This window comes from Rhinopithecus bieti, unplaced genomic scaffold (assembly GCF_001698545.2).
Source record: "Rhinopithecus bieti isolate Rb0 unplaced genomic scaffold, ASM169854v2 scaffold_20477, whole genome shotgun sequence".
Taxonomy (NCBI): Eukaryota; Metazoa; Chordata; class Mammalia; order Primates; family Cercopithecidae; genus Rhinopithecus; species Rhinopithecus bieti.
This window is the reverse complement of record NW_016810038.1, coordinates 3147559-3163515: the sequence shown is the minus strand read 5'-3', so window position 1 is coordinate 3163515 and position 15957 is coordinate 3147559. Positions and strand designations below refer to the sequence as shown.

The window sequence follows — 15957 nt, the reverse complement described above, 5'->3', positions numbered from 1 at the left end:
GGCGAGAACTCTGGAGACTGACCACCGGGAGGGAAGTCACGCGCGCGCGGCGCCTAAGCAGCTCAGAGCCGGGAGCCCAGGTCCCAGAGCTGCTAGTGAAGCCGCGGGACCTCCGCGCCAGTGCCCCCCGCTGCCGCGCGCCAGTCTTGGCCGCCACAGCCCGCCTCCCGGCGCTTGCCGGGACAGAGACCGCCTCAAAGAGCGTGCGCACCTGCCCGCGCGCGCCGGAGCTGACCTCTCCCGGCGGCGGGCAGTTGGGGGGAAGTACTTGGGGGAAAGGTAGGGGAGGTAAGGGGACCCCTGGGGGTGCCCCTACGGGCTACCAGGGTTGGACGCACAGGCATGGTCACGTCGGGGTATTGCCAGGCTTTTGGCGCAGCTGGTTAGGTGGCCAGGCTGCATGCAGCTTAGCAGGAGACGTCCTGGGCTGTTTGCGCAGGACCTCTGGAGGCCCTCGAGATGGTCGCAAGAGGAAAGGTAAAGCGGAACAAGGGACAGGCTGGAGAGGGGGGTCGCGTCTAACATCAGGATAACTTACAATTCGTTCCCAAAGAGCGCGGCACCCGCAGAGCTGGGGAAAGGTGTTCGATCCCGCGCCAGTCCTTGGACGATCAGTCGAAGAGGAGGCAGGGGCCGGCGGCTTCGGCAGCCTTGGGGAGGGGAGGCGGCGTGCTCCGGCCATTTTCAGCTCGGGTAGAGTTAAGTTTAGAATCTGTAACCTGGAGGGGAATCTGCTCTGGTGACCCGGCACAAAAACGGCCGCAATCTGGTAACGCACCTTCGGAAGGGAAGGCGTGCTCTCCTCGCCAGTCCTGGGGGGAAGACTGATAAGTGAAATGTCTTTAAAAAATCTCATCCGACTTGGAAATTTTTTTTTCTGGTGTGCGTGTCTCATTTTGCGCCGGCTTGAATTACTCGGATGACAATGATTTAGAGGAAAAGTAAAGCGTTTTGAGGGCTTGAAATGAATGACGGTCAGGTTTTGAACTCCTAAGAAAAGGATGATGACAGAAGGAAAATACCTTAAATGGTCTTCCTTCCAGGACCTATTCCGTAGGAAAGGCGTCGCGGCGCCCAAGACTTAGTTCTGCTGGGCTGCAGCGCAAACTGTGGTTAGATGCCTTTGTGGTCTTCCGTAATAAATACGAAGAAGCCAGTTTATTTGCAAGTGGTTTTCTGCGGCAGCATTGTTAGTCTCGGAAGTTTGGAGGCTGCAGAAGGACTAGGCATGCCCTGCTTTTGGCTTGCCCATAAATCGAAATTCCTACTTAATGTAAACAATGATGGTGTGTTGCTTTCTGTGACATTAAGTGTTCAGTTTTTCCTCTGGTAATGTCTCAGCCTGAGTTCAGCAAGCAAAAGGTCTCTAGGGACAAGCAGGAGAAACCAGGGGTTGTGTTGAATTTTTTGGTGTGCCTTTCAAGTGTGGGCGCTATCTTCAGACTGGGTAGTCTGGGAGACCTGTTTTCCCACAGAGCTAGGTTTATTCATTAGAGAAATGAGCGTGTAGCCTTGTTGCAGGATGAATAAACAAGTTTTTTAAAAGCCCTCCGTGTCGAGCCCACACCTCACACCCATCTTGCTGTTTTTTAAACAGAAGCCTAACACAGGGAGGTTTCCTGAACTGTAAGCAACGTACCATGTTCACATGCAGCAAGGAGGGCCAATCTAGGAACACACACTGTCTTTCAGACAGCCTTCCACAAACTGCCTCGCCATCTGCATTACAGCCCAATTGTGAAAACCTGTTACCTACCGGCACACACTCTCCCCCGCTCAATTCCCCTCCCCCAGCTTCCCTCTCTACACCCTGATTCAAGGGTGGAAAAGCCACTGCAGACCATACAAAGTAACAGAGATATACCAACCCCCCAGGAGAGCACGCATGACCCTCCCTGAGAAGACAGGATTTTGCTACATAGACTTAGCAAACCTTCTTTCTGCCCGAGAAACTGGTATTCAGCTGCCTTCCTTTTCCAGAGCCATTTCTAGCAAGTTCCCCAAGCATTCCCAACTCACTAGTCTCCCAGCTGGCCCTTTGTCTACCCAGCTCAACTGGGGTTAGCATTTGAATAGGCCCACTTGCCCCTTTTACATAGGTAAGGTCTGTGGGGTGAGGATATGCTCTCAAGAAAAAGCAGATCTTACCATTAACCACATAGGTGAATTACCAGCCAGTTTTAATATTTCAAATGGAGGGTGAGGGAGGAGGAGGAGCAGGAGAATAAAGCTAGTTAAACATGATGATATGCCCTCAATATTGAAGTTATTTCCTTTACTACATTAATCATTTGCTTAATGGAAATTTGCTTTTTGGGGGGAGGGGAGGACGACCCAAAGGTGCTCTTGTAATTGAACTTATTTGAGCTGGGAAATTATGCTGCAATGTTCCAACATTGTGTGGGGTCAACCTGATGTAGGTTTAAAGTTTTGCAAACAGAACTCTTTATGTTCATCAGAATTCAAGCATTAGAAATGTTACAGTTTGGGATTGTTTTGAGATGTTTCTTTAACGCACTGCAAGCCTTTCTCACTCTGCAGCTGCTTACAGCCTTTGACTCTTCAGCCTTCATTTTCTGCAGCTGTGTAGGTTAAGGAGGAAGAAAGCTGAAACTTCAGTGTTGGTAAGAATGAGGTTTTTTGCTTTTTAAATAATCGACATGGATTTACCTCAATTATCAGTTATTATTATACTGCTCTTCAAGAAGAGGGAAGCTGTTGAGAGGAAACTGAGCAGAATCCATGGTGTTAGTAAAGCATGTCTCTTAACTGGAAGGTGATCTATTCACAAAAACCAAATCACTAAAATAAAATTAAGCCTCCAGGCCAGTGACGTCATGTGCTGGCTCAAGCACTGCTCTTCTCTAAAAAATCGCCCAGCAGAGGGATGAGATGCTCAAATGACATCTTTAATCCCCATGTTCAACAATGAGAGATGGAATTTCTTGTTCTGTTGGGGGGTTTTGACACTAATGACTCTATTTCCTGTAACCATGTCCCAAACTGGAGCAGTGGGATCTAAGACAAAATGCCTGGGGCTAGCAGCCCAGGTTGCTTCTAGCCATGGTCTTGTCAAGTGGCCTTAGGTCAGACCCTACACCTCTGCCTCAGTTTCTTCTAAAATGAGGTCGCTGAATGAGATGATCCTATTTATCCCTTTCTGCTCCAAATGTCTAGATTGATTAGTTTAAGAAGGCTGGGGTTGTCCAATTTGACTCTATACTAGTGATTTTAACCCTAATGGAACTCCAAAAAAACTTCAAAAGTTGATCAAATAGAAAGCACCAGCTAGAGATTACGCCATTGCACTCCAGCCCGGTCTACAGTGTGAGATTCTGTCTCAAAAAAAAAAAAAAAAAAAAACCAAAACCCAAAAAGCAAAAAAAGCACCAGCTATGAAGAAATCTGTTTTGTGTTGGTTTCATGTAAATTTTGTCAAATCTGCTTTACAGTTGGTTGCAAAATGGTCTAAAAAAGCAGTTTAGAGAATGCAGAATTCCACTTGTCCTTTCCCTACACTGGAAAAATTTAGCCATCCTGAGAGTCATATTGAGTGTGTGTTTTATGTGTGCGTATGTTCCCCACCTTCTCTCCCTGACCTTGGTGTCTAAGAACAAGCTTTTCAGAGCAGGAGCAGGCAGCATGGCTGCAAGTACTGACCTAGTACTGCGGCTTGGAGAGGCTAACCACTGTGGGAGACGGCAGACTGACGGGAACATTGGTTAAGTGACCACAAGTGTTGTTGAAAGATTTTTGGTAACAGTTTTAAGCGTTCTGGTTAAGTTAGACCTGAAAAAAAAAAAAAATGGGATAGAAGCTACAGTTTTCTCAACCTTTGTTTTTTTCATGATCACTTCCCTCTTAGCTTCTTCAGACATATATTCCTTATTTGCCCCTCCCCATGACATTTTAATACCACGGACATATAGCTATACCCCATTATCTGTTTATGTACTGCAGGGCCTTGTCACAACTAAGACTTTTTTGCACACCGCATCCCCCAAAACCAATTTTGCCTCCATCACAGATGCACGAGATAAACAAAGCAAATATTTCAAAAACAAACAACAACAACAGAAATCTGATTCTGTCAAATTAAGTGATTTAGCACCCATTTTTGTTTTATAATTTCTTTCTTACATATCAAAAGGCCGTACGTGGTGGGGAGGTAAATTTTTTACTGGTATTTGTTTTTTTCCCTTGTTTAAAAATCTCATGAGTTTTTCCAAACGCCTCCAATAGCTACTCTGGTCCAAGCACTAGTGGCCATTAATTCACAGGGCAGAGAAGCCAGAATAAGCAGCCTAGTGACTTAGTTCTTCCAAGGCCAAGAGCCTGCAATGCAGGGCCACCATCACCTGTTGACAATGCTCAGCCAGCAGAGGCAGGACTCTGCAACTATTCCCGGGTAGAAATGGGGAGGCTGCCTTCCCAGCTCCCACTGGGCATAGCCTGTGTGTTTATTTTGTGGGTTGATTTTAGGGTAAGTATGTTACAAATTAGCAGGGCGCATGACTGTGAGAAAGGCCAACATAAACCCAGGCTGCACGGACAGAGGGTAGGTGGTGGCCGTAAAGTGGGGAGAGATTTAAGGAAGACAAAAGGAAAAGAAGAATTTGAGGGATCACAGAAAAAAGGAAGATGTGGGCAGACAAGACAACCCCTGGGAAGGAGCAGAAAAGAAGATTTAGAAATGGGGAAGCGGGTCACAAAGCCAGGAAATTTGGGGGTTATAAAGTTGTTTGAAGGAATAAAGAGAGTCTTGAAGAGAGAAAGGTTGAGGGCAGCTTCAAGTATCTGGTGGCTGAGGGGGTTAGAACAAAGTGTACCAAGGGACAGACTTTAGCTCAGCATTAGGAAGGGCATTTTTAAAAGCCAGATATGGCATTGGAGGGCTACTAATGAGGCTCACAGATGCGACACCGTTAACATCACTGTCCCCCTGAGAGTTTCTTTTCTTTCTTTCTTTCTTTTTGAGACAGAGTCTCGCTCTGTCGCCCAGGCTGGGGTGCAGTGGCGCGATCTCGGCTCACGGCAAGCTCTGCCTCCCGGGTTCACGCCATTCTCCTGCCTCAGCCTCCTGAGTAGCTGGAGCTACAGGCGCCCGCCACCACGCTGGGCTAGTTTTTTGTATTTTTAGTAGAGACGGTATTTCACCGTGTTAGCCAGGATGGTCTCGATCTCCCAATCTCGTGATCCGCCCGTCTCCGTCTCCCAAAGTGCTGGGATTACAGGCGTGAGCCACCGGGCCCGGCCTTCCCCTGAGAGTTTCTTACAGACCTGGTCCAAAAATTCCAATTTCACAGGTGTGGAGTTTTCACACAAGTACTTCAATTGCTACGCTCAAAGAGAAAGATTTAACACCTAGAAATCTAGCCGTCTAGAGCCTTGGGTTTTGGTTCACAGCAAGGTTGGTCTTCAAGGTCCCCACTCTCAAACTTGAGGGGTCCAAGGGGCACACGCCAAAGACTGGCAGCCAGCAGAAGACCATGTTTCTTCTCCCCCCAACCCCATGTGAGAGCTGGTTTCTGAGTGTCCTGGCTTATGTCGCTGTCTCAACTAGATTTCATTAGGAAAATTTGCTCTGGGTAATTGAGGTTGTTCGAGAAGGTGAAATATACCATTCCCCTTAAACAATGATGCCCAGAAGCCCCCAGGGTGGCTGGAATTTCCACCATGAATTGCAGAAATTTTTTTTTTTTTTTTTTTTTTTTTTTTGAGACGGAGTCTCGCTCTGTCACCCGGGCTGGAGTGCTGTGGCCGGATCTCAGCTCACTGCAAGCTCCGCCTCCCGGGTTCACGCCATTCTCCTGCCTCAGCCTCCCGGGTAGCTGGGACTACAGGCGCCGCTACCTCGCCCGGCTAGTTTTTTGTAGTTTTAGTAGAGACGGGGTTTCACCGTGTTAGCCAGGATGGTCTTGATCTCCTGACCTCGTGATCCGCCCGCCTCGGCCTCCCAAAGTGCTGGGATTACAGGCTTGAGCCACCGCGCCCGGCAAATTGCAGAAATTTTAAGCAGAGCTTCCACTAAAGCCAAATTTACCTTCCGGGATTCCCTCTTTCCCCTTGTCCAACCCCTACTTTTGCCTCTCTCTTAGTTTCTTTCCCATGGTGCTGTTCATCTTTTTTGGAATGGCCTCTTCTCCCCTGAAATTCTTTGCTGCATCATCAGCTAGTCTGGAGAAGGAATCCACAGCCCAGCTCAGGCAACCACAGAAAAAACGTCTGGACCCACTGTTGAAGCACAGGTGGTGAGAGGACAGTGGCATGCCTTGGCTCAAACAGAATTTGGTGTACCTTTTGAGAAGGTTGCTGAGCTACAGCTAATTAGCTGAGTGAAGGGGTCTAAATTCATGATGCAGGCTTTTTAATCTGAGCATATCAAGTATTTTCATAAAGACTATTTCCACTACCTCTAATATCAGCCTTGTATCTGCCTCTAACCTGGTATCTTGCCTCATCCATTTGAGGCCTTTTTCCTTTAGCTGGCATTTGCTTCAAACAGCCTGGCCACACAGACCCCTCTGCAGACAGCTGTATGCTGCTGCCTCCACCGGCCAAGGCGGGCAGAGAAGAGGCTGAAGGGAAAAGGATGGCAGCAGCAAGTCTTGATTGAAAAGTAATGAATTGTACAGCTTCAAAGTCTATTACTACTCAGTCAGCACTCAGAAAACATTTGTCACTGGGAGGCTGAGAAACATCATAGTTGCCTAAATTCTTTTCTACCTTCTCTTTCTGCTTTTACTTTTTTCTCAGTTGAAAGAAACTCACTCACAACTAATGACATGAATGGGCTATAGAGAAGGCGCTTCTGCAAACTTCACCACCCACCTCCCTGCAAAGCTACAGACCAAAAGGAAAATGACTACCAAAAAAAAATACTGTTGTTCATGGTTCCTGTTCCCTTCCCTTTCGCTCACCTCCCCTCCCTCTCTCTACTTTGCTTTATCTTTGTTGCCTACAGGGATAAACCCAGAAAGCTGACAGGTAGCTACCAAAACTTGAGATATGCCTTGTGCTTTTGGTAATGAGTAAGAATCCCAGAATGTAAGTAGAAACACAATCACTTGTTGAATACATGTGCCATGAAAGCGTCAATAGAGAGGTGAGAGACTAAGTTTGGGAAGCCCAGGGCATCACCTGGGGCTACCAAGGAATGGGGCTGTAATGGTGCTGTTCAGAGAGTCAACGGTAAAGAAATACATACATTCTTTCCATTTGGGGTTCCATATTTTCAAAAAGCCACTGTTTGCCACCTGTGGCTCCTGGGCCATTTGGCTTTCCTCAGAAATGCAGAGTTTAATGGAAGCATGAGAAATTTTTCCCATCCCTTTCTTAGTACATCAAGTGCAGAGGCTATTATTTTTAAGTAGCCAAGTATACACAATTTTCAAGTAACCCATCCCTGGGTTTTGACAGCCAATCCTGTCCTCCCAAACTTGACACATCATCTCACTGCAGCCCTGCACTCCAGCACACAGCCCCTCAGGACAGGGGTCAGGACCCTGGCATACAGCTTCTATCCATCCCAACTCAGCCTTTTTTTCAGGCATCAGCCTCTCCTGACTTCCTCTTCCTTAGCTGCATAAACACATTAATTGACTTTCCTTCCTCAGTCCTATCACATATTCATCTTCTCCCATGATGGCAATCCATCCAGCATTGGAAAGCTATGTTTAAGGTACTTTGCTATTACACAATTATAATGGCAGATCCTAAAAATGTCCCTGGCAAGGTTAGGCCCCAGATGACGCTGCCCACTAACATCCAGCACTGGCCATCTCCATCCAGATCAAGGCCACGTTTCTATCTTGAGTTAGCAAAATTATCAGCCCTCAGGAGGATCACCAGACAAGCCAACCAATCAGGCCAGTCAAGGTGGACCCCAGTAAACCCACTAGCTGATCACCCCCAGCTCTTACTATACCGGATTCCTCAGGTCCCTGTGGCTTTTCAGGTGCCACAGGTGGGTCAACTCCTCGAACATCTGGCCACACCCCTGCGGTCCCGGACCCCACTACTGATGTTTCAGCTCTTAGCTCCACTCACCTATAGGACTTAGGTTTTTCAGAGACTGGTAGCCAGTCACTACAGAGAAATAACAAGAGTGGGAAAATGGGGGAATATCAGGGTTAAATACTGGGATTTATCCTTCCTGGTCTTAATTTACCTTTAGATTAAGGCAATTCCTATTCAAATCTAAGGGTCCGTTCTCAGCTTATAGTGGTGATTTTCAACTGGGGGAGATTTTGCCCCCCAGAGGACATTTGGCAAAGTCTGGAGACATTTTTGGTTGTTAAAACTAAGGGGATGCTACTGGCATCTAGTGGGTAGAGGCTAGGGATGCTGCTCAACATCCTACAATGCACAGGGCAGTCACCACAACAAAGAATTGCCTGGCCCCAAATACCACTAGTGCAGAGGCTAAAACACCAAATCTAGATAAAATGTAATGAGTGGTTCTGAAACCCCTTCCTCTGGTGTGCTCCCATCTCTCCCTTCTGAGTCCTCCCTGCTCACTCCTGGACTGTATCCCTTTTTCCTATCCAGTGCGCCAATTGTTCAAGATTCTGTTACCAAATGTATTTCTCCCCTAAAGAGTTTTCTCTGACTCCATAAATTCATCTTTGTAAGGACGATTGCCAATTTGAATGTGTGATCTTCATCTTTTTCTAAATTTCAGACCTTCCCTCCCTAAATTTCAGATTTCCCTGCAAAAATCTCTATCCCAGCTGCTCAAAGTTCCTTTAACTCTGCCATGTCTAAAACCAAATCAGCACTGCCACCTTGCCAGTCCCTCCCACTGACTTCCCTGTCCAACTCCCAGTGTTTCATCCATCTGGGTGCCACACTTTGGCTCCTCCATTTTTTGTATCTTTCTAGCAATAAGAGGTGCTCCAGGAGGATTCTTTGGGACCCCTCTTGAGTGTCATCCTTCAGCATTCCTGCTTCCTTCACCGTGCTAGGTCTCTCCTTTAAACATCTCCTTTGTGCATAACCCCTTTCCTTTGTTCTCTCTCCATCAGGATCATCCTCCGTGCTGCTTCTGCCTTTCCTAAAAGTAGGCTCAAATCCTCACTTGCAGAACAAAAAACTTTCAACATCCTTTCTGTTTCCTGCCAAAATAGCCTCAAAGTGCTTGCCCTCATACTCCATGCCATCCTCAGAGAGATTCTATCTAATTTCTCCTGACTTTTCTCCCCCTGCTCCCGAAGAGCCACCCAAGGTGGCCAGTTGTGTTTACCCAGCCACGCCCCATGTTTCTTACCATTATTTCCTTTGTTCGTGGTGGGCAAACCGTCTCCCATCCCCCACTACCACCTTCTATTCATAGCCAAGGCGTCTATCCTTCCTTGGAGGCCCATATAAAAAGCCATTTTCTCCACCAAGACTTTCAAGGTCCCCCCAAGTGGAGGTCTTTTCTTTCATTTTTATGCTGCTCTACTCCCTAGGATGAGGAATTGGTATTTGCCTAACTTTTTAAAATCACCTCGATGCATGTGCTCCCCTGGCAAAGAATCATGACACCAGAAAGAATGAACAAAGGGGTCCCACAGACCCATGAGGGTGTCCAACAGAGACCCTGAACCCGTTCCTCGAGAAATGGTGCTTTGGAGGTGAGCGTGAGGCCTGACGAGAGCAAACCACCCCTTCGGAGCACCCATCGCATTCTCCCTGGGGCTCCAACCCCAGTGTCTACTGACCTTCCACTTGTGCAGGCTCAGCATCCCTGGGGCCTCAACTCCTTAGCCATCCTGGGCTGCTCCTCGCAGTAAGCCCTCTCCTCGTAGTCCCGGCCCTCTACCTCCCAGCCCTGGAAATCTTCTTGCTCCTCGCCTCTCCCAGCAGCGGCACCCCGTTGGCTAGGTTAGCCTGCCGCCATCAATACACCCAAGGGTTGGCCCCTGGGACCCCACCTCTCCCCCGAGGCTTGGCAACCTGTGGCATGAGGAAGGGTGACCCCACGGCGCTAGCGGTCCTCGAGGTCTTCCAGGCCTAGCCGCCATACACCCGTCCCCCAACGACTTCCAACGACCCCAGCAGCACAACCTCTTCGGGCGTTCCAACGCGGCGCCCCCTATTGGACCTCCCACCCATATCCGGTTTCCGGTCTGACGCCCCCTGCTCATTCGCCAGGCAGCTATGATTGGCATGACCCCAGCCCAATGGCTGACCCAGCACTGGGGTCTTAGGGGAGTGAGTTGGTGCTGGGACCCAGTTGAGCGGCCGTTCAGTGGATGCCCAAGTGGCTAAGCCATTTTGTGTGGAGTTAGTTGGCCAAAGTTTGAACCAAAGTTCAGTGTTGACAGCTGGAAGTGTGTAGACCCATAGAGCTAAAGCGACATATCTTTGGGGGATCCCACACGTTTACCGGGGTCCTGCTGTATTCGCCTCTTTCCCTGCTGCCTGGCCACGTGGATGGTGGACGCAGGGGGGCAAGGATGCGCGGTGCCTGTGGTACCCTGGCTCTAAGAGGGATGCATTAGACTAGGCGGTATCGCACCGTGCAGTGATTCGCCCGCCTGCAGCTCGCATACAGCGGCGGCCGCTGTGCGCCCTGCTTGCTGCAGCACACACGGCCCTGTGTAAACACTCACCGAGCCTCTCGCGTCTCACAGGACTCTGTCAGGTCAGGTCGAACCAACACACTGCATCAAACATAGCCCAGACCCCCTGCCTCCTGCCCAGCTGCTCTGTGCCTAGACGTGGCTCGCCAATCTATCTTATTGATGAGACCGACCTGATGCGCACCTGCCGGGTTTTACGTGACCCCCTAACAGCAGCTTTTCTCCCGGGCTCAAATCCCTCAGCAGACCCCAGACCAGAGCATAGCATGTGCACACACCAAGGTCACCAGGTGGTTTGGGTATTTACTTTTGGCTAGCTCTGAGCCCACCGCAGCATGGTAGTGGGAGTGCAGCTGCGAGGGCAACCGCTGGGTTTGTGGCCGGTTGGCGGGCTCAGTGCCGCCTCAGTAGGCTCTAGCAGTGGAAAACTAAAGCGACTACCCTAAGATACCCATAGCGAGAGGAGAGGGCCTGGAAGGGTGCTGGAGACAGGCTGTAGTGGGGCTAAAGGAGCGGACTGACCGGCGCTGCGGCCGGCGCCGGAAGCAGCGAGCAGCGCACCTCAGCTGCGGTTGCCGCGCGGCATGGTGTTTATCTGTGGGCTCAGTGCCCACAGCGTTGTCTACTCTCGAAATCACCCTAAACCAGCCATAAACGCCAACCAAAATCCCCTTTAACCCTTCCCTAAAACAGCAGGACCTGCGAAACTCTGAGACCGCTTTGTGGGGTCCCCCTCTGCGCAGCACGCTCCCCACCCCTCCATCGGTGCCACCGCAGCTACTGCCTAGGGGGCTTTGCTCTTGGTGGTACGCACCCGAGACCTTCTTATTCCCCTGCGTCACCATCCACATAAACAAGGGAGCGCCCTGCTTGCGCCGCTGTGGACCACTGCGGAGACCCCTAGAGTATGATGAGTGTGGGGGCTGTTAAAGTGCTTTACCGGAGCCAACCTCAGCAAGCGACAAACAAAAGCAGCAAAAAGTACATCCAAGGCATTTAAAAAACAAATTGTGTGCTCGCATACTCGGCATCCCCTCTCCCTCGTCTCTCTCTGCTTCTCTGGTGGTCTCACGACCACCTGTCGCATCCCCACGTGTGCCTGCGCCCCTTCCCAGGCACCAAAAGCCTTGCGCTCTGGACTGGGGGCTTGAGATCCGGGGCTGCCTGGAGGCTGGGGGCTATGACTCAGGGTTTCAGGGGTATCCTGGGGTGATGAAACCCTTCTTCAGTCCCCCCTCCCCCGAGGAGTCGGTTGGGTTGGGGAGGGAGGGTTTCAGCTCCTGTACTCCAGCGTCCCGAGGCCCACGTCTTGCGTCACGTGTTCTGCAACGCAGGAGAGCTTTCTCTGGCCAGGGGAGAAGCGAGGAGAAAGATTCCAAATCAGTCAGGGAGAGGAGTGGAAGGAGCCAAAACGTCCCTGCGAGGCCTGCGCTCGTCAGCCCCCTTACCCAAAGTCCCGGGTCGCTGGCGCCAGGAGCAGGATCCTGGAGCTGGAGCCAGCTCGGCACTGGAACCGGCGTCCTCTGGTGGCAGAGAGAGAGCGCTACTGGCGATTTTCGGACCGAATCGGCACGCTCGTCAGATCCAAGCAGGCGGGACTGGCCTGGAGGAAAAAGAAAGAGAGAGGGGGGCATAAGGACAGACGAAGGAAGAGGGGCTGGGGGGCATACTGAGGGGATAAAAAGTGGCCAGAAAGGAGCCAAGACTCCACCAGCAACAATTGAGTTGCTTCAGCCTCGGTCTAGGGTTCCAGGCCTTGAACCCCCCAACCTCACAAGGGTTGGAAAGTGAGGCTGGTGAACTTTCCAGCTGGTACTTTGATTTAATAATAATAATAATTTTTTCACCCTAGTTCGGTTGGGTGCTCCGTCTTACGGAGCCCCAAACTTATTTTGAGAGGCCGCCACCGTGTTATGGGCATGCGCAACTGCCTCGACGGCAATAATATGTCAGGACAACGCGATATCCCCCCTGAAATCGGGGAACAACCCGATCAACCATCTTTGGAGGCCCCAGGGGCAGCTGCCCCCGGTGCTGGGCCTAGCCCAGCCGAAGAGATGGAGACCGAACCGCCTCACAACGAGCCCATCCCCATCAAGAATGACAGCGAGGCCTGTGGACCCCCAGAGGTCTCCAGGCCCAACTTTCAGGTCCTCAACCTGGCATTCAGGGAAGCTGGAGCCAATGGAAGCTACAGCCCACCTCCTGAGGAAGCAATGCCCTTCGAGGTGGAACAGTCCAGCTTGGGAGGCTTCTGGCCTACACTGGAGCAGCCTGGATCCCCCAGTGGGGCCCATGCAGGCCTTGAGGCCTTCGGCCCAGCATTCATGGAACCTGGAGCCTTCAGTGGTGCCAGACCAGGCCTGGGAGGATACAGCCCTCCACCAGAAGAAGCTATGCCCTTTGAGTTTGACCAGCCTGCCAAGAGAGGCTGCAGTCAACCTCTCTTACAGGTCCCAGACCTTGCTCCAGGAGGCCCAGGTGCTGCAGGGGTCCCCGGAGCTCCTCCCGAGGAGCCCCAAGCCCTCAGGCCTGCAAAGACTGGCTCCAGAGGAGGCTACAGCCCTCCCCCTGAAGAGACTATGCCATTTGAGCTTGACGGAGAAGGATTTGGGGACGACAGCCCACCCCCGGGGCTTTCCCGAGTTATCGCACAAGTTGACGGCGGCGGCCAGTTCGCGGCAGTCGCGGCCTCGAGTGCGGTCCGCCTCACTCCCGCCGCGAACGCGCCTCCCCTCTGGGTCCCAGGCGCCATCGGCAGCCCATCCCGAGAGGCTGTCAGACCTCCTCCTAACTTCACGGGCAGTAGCCCCCCGATGGAGATCTCCGGACCCCCACTCGAGATGGGCAGCGCCCCCGCTGGGGTCGACGACGCTCCCGTCAACATGGACAGCCCCCCAATCGCGCTTGACGGCCCGCCCATCAAGGTCTCCGGAGCCCCAGATAAGAGAGAGCGAGCAGAGAGACCCCCAGTTGAGGAGGAAGCAGCAGAGATGGAAGGAAGCACAGCCGCTGATGCCGCGGAGGGAGGAAAAGTCCCCTCTCCGGGGTACGGATCCCCTGCCGCCGGGGCAGCCTCAGCGGATACCGCCACCGGGGCAGCCCGTGCAGCCCCAGCAGATCCCGACTCCAGGGCAGCCCCAGAAGATCCCGACTCTGGGGCAGCCCCAGAAGATCCCGACTCCGGGGCAGCCCCTGCCGCCCCGGCCGATCCCGACTCCGGGGCGGCCCCTGACGCCCCGGCGGATCCCGACTCCGGGGCTGCCCCTGACGCCCCGGCCGATCCAGACGCCGGGGCAGCCCCTGACGCCCCAGCCGATCCAGATGCCGGGGCAGCCCCTGAGGTTCCCGCCGCCCCTGCGGCTGCTGAGACCCGGGCAGCCCATGTCGCCCCAGCTGCGCCTGACGCCGGGGCTCCCACTGCCCCAGCCGCTTCTGCCACCCGGGCAGCCCAAGCCGCCCGGGCGGCCTCTGCAGCCCCTGCCTCCGGGGCCAGACGCAAGCTCCATCTCCTTAGACCCCCCAGCCCCGAGATCCAGGCTGCCGATCCGCCTACTCCGCGGCCTACTCGCGCGTCTGCTTGGCGGGGCAAGTCCGAGCGCAGCCGCCGCGGTTACTACGATGAAGGGGCGGCCAGCAGCGACGATGACTCCAGCGGAGACGAGTCCGACGATGGGACCTTCGGATGCATCCGCTGGTTTCAGCATCGGCGAAATCGCCGCCGCCGAAAGCCCAGGCGCAACTTACTCCGCAACTTTCTCATGCAAGCCTTCGGGGGCTGCTTCGGTCGATCTGAGAGTCCCCAGCCCAAAGTCTCGCGCTCCCCCAAGGTCAAGAAGGTACCCCTGGCAGAGAAGCGCAGACAGATGCGCAAAGAAGCCCTGGAGAAGCGGGCCCAGAAGCGCGCAGAGAAGAAACGCAGCAAGCTCATCGACAAACAACTCCAGGACGAAAAGATGGGCTACATGTGTACGCACCGCCTGCTGCTTCTAGGTAATGCGGCGGACTCTGCCTGCGGGCAGCAGGGCCGCCGGGGAACTGGGTAGGGGGTGGCAGGGCTGCCTGGTGGGGCTCGGGGCTCGGCAGTGGGAGGAGGGGATCCAGCCAAAGGCGGGAAGAGCTTGCTAGAAAGTTCCAGGGAGGGACCCTAACTATGCCCTGGGAGCGGGAGGGGATCTTGGGTGGATTCGGGTGGCCGAAGTATATGCCCTCCAGGGAGAAAAGTGGTGCCGAGCGACACTGAGGGTCGTTTCCGGCTGGACAGGCCAGCGCCAGCAACCGTAAGCTGGACAGGCAGGGGCTTCAGGTGAGCCAGGAACTGCCGGGGAGGGGCCCCAGGGCTCCCCTGGCTAGGCTGGTGGGGTCCATGGTGGGCTGGGGTCGTTGGGAAAGGCGCGCCCCCGCCTCGCCTGGCACGGCTGCTTGGACTCAGACAGCTTGTCGTTGGTGTGTGTTGGTGTCCATATTCTGTGTTCGCCTGTGCATGATACGCTCAAGTGTCTCCCGTTCCTATCCCGGCACCCCCAAATTACCCGGCGACTGTGTACTTGTACTTGGGAACGGGCTGTCTTGTGGTTTGCGCCATGGCGCGGGCAAAAAACTTTCAGTGTTCGCACACTCTGGTGGTACCTGCGCCCGGGAGCTCTGCGGTGAGCCGTGCGGAGTAAGCGCGGGGAAGGTGGCGGGGCCTCCCGGGAAATAAGCGGAGCACCTGGCCTGGGGAGCGGGGATCGCTTTTGCCGGCCTCCGTAACCTTGTTCCTGTATGTCTTTCTCTCTTTTTCCTTTTGCGCTAAGCGTTTCCTCACTTCTCATTCGTTCGCCAAACCCTCCCGCCTTTACAGTTGAAAAACCAGACACACAGGTATCTGGGGCGCCCGGGGCTGCACACATCAGTTCGGTATTCTGCACACACTCAGCTCTCCTGGTCGGGGGATGGGGGAAAGGAGAAACAACCTGCTGTAGGCAAGTCTGAATCCCAAACCACGTGGGGCTGGTTCCAAGGGGTGGGCGTGGCTGTGTTTAAAAAATATGAAATAATTTTTTTTCCTAGCAAAGAGCCTGAGGTAAGCCAATCATTTTTACAAAGAGTACAGTAGGAGGGGCTTGGTTTAAAAAGATGGGGGTATGTGTTGGGAGTGGAATGTCACCTTTGTGTTTGAAATGCAACTAAAATAAAAATTTTCAAAAAATGCGCTGAGTGTATTTGAAGTGTGTGGACAAAGTATGGCAAAACTGTGAATATGACTTGTGAAACACGTAAATGTTTGCATGTGAATTTTTTCAAGCAGCTTTAGCTGGGGGCAAAGAGGCTTGTCAAAGGTAAGGTCTTCTGCAAATTGGCTCTGTATACAAAAAATATATAAAGGTCTTTTGATTACAGAAGTTAA

At 52.5% G+C, this 15957-nt stretch overlaps 1 protein-coding gene and 1 long non-coding RNA gene across 3 annotated transcripts in view; one reads left to right on the top strand and one right to left on the bottom strand.

Annotated features, from left to right (window-relative positions):
- Positions 1–10065, bottom strand: part of LOC108541627 (uncharacterized) — a 30120-nt gene extending 20055 nt beyond the window's left edge. Inside the window, exon 1 of the long non-coding RNA XR_001888999.1 lies at positions 9705–10065. This is a non-coding gene — a long non-coding RNA (uncharacterized LOC108541627). The remainder of the gene's footprint in view (positions 1–9704) is intronic.
- Positions 10066–12203: 2138 nt separating this feature from the next.
- The window catches only part of GNAS (GNAS complex locus), a 58012-nt gene continuing 54258 nt past the window's right edge, over positions 12204–15957 (top strand). The window contains exon 1 of one of the 2 annotated variants that reach the window (XM_017891189.1): positions 12204–14561. In XM_017891189.1, coding sequence (XP_017746678.1) covers positions 12482–14561 — 2080 coding nt within the window. In that variant the 5' untranslated portion in view covers positions 12204–12481. The remainder of the gene's footprint in view (positions 14562–15957) is intronic. The other variant, XM_017891190.1, reaches the window with a different exon arrangement.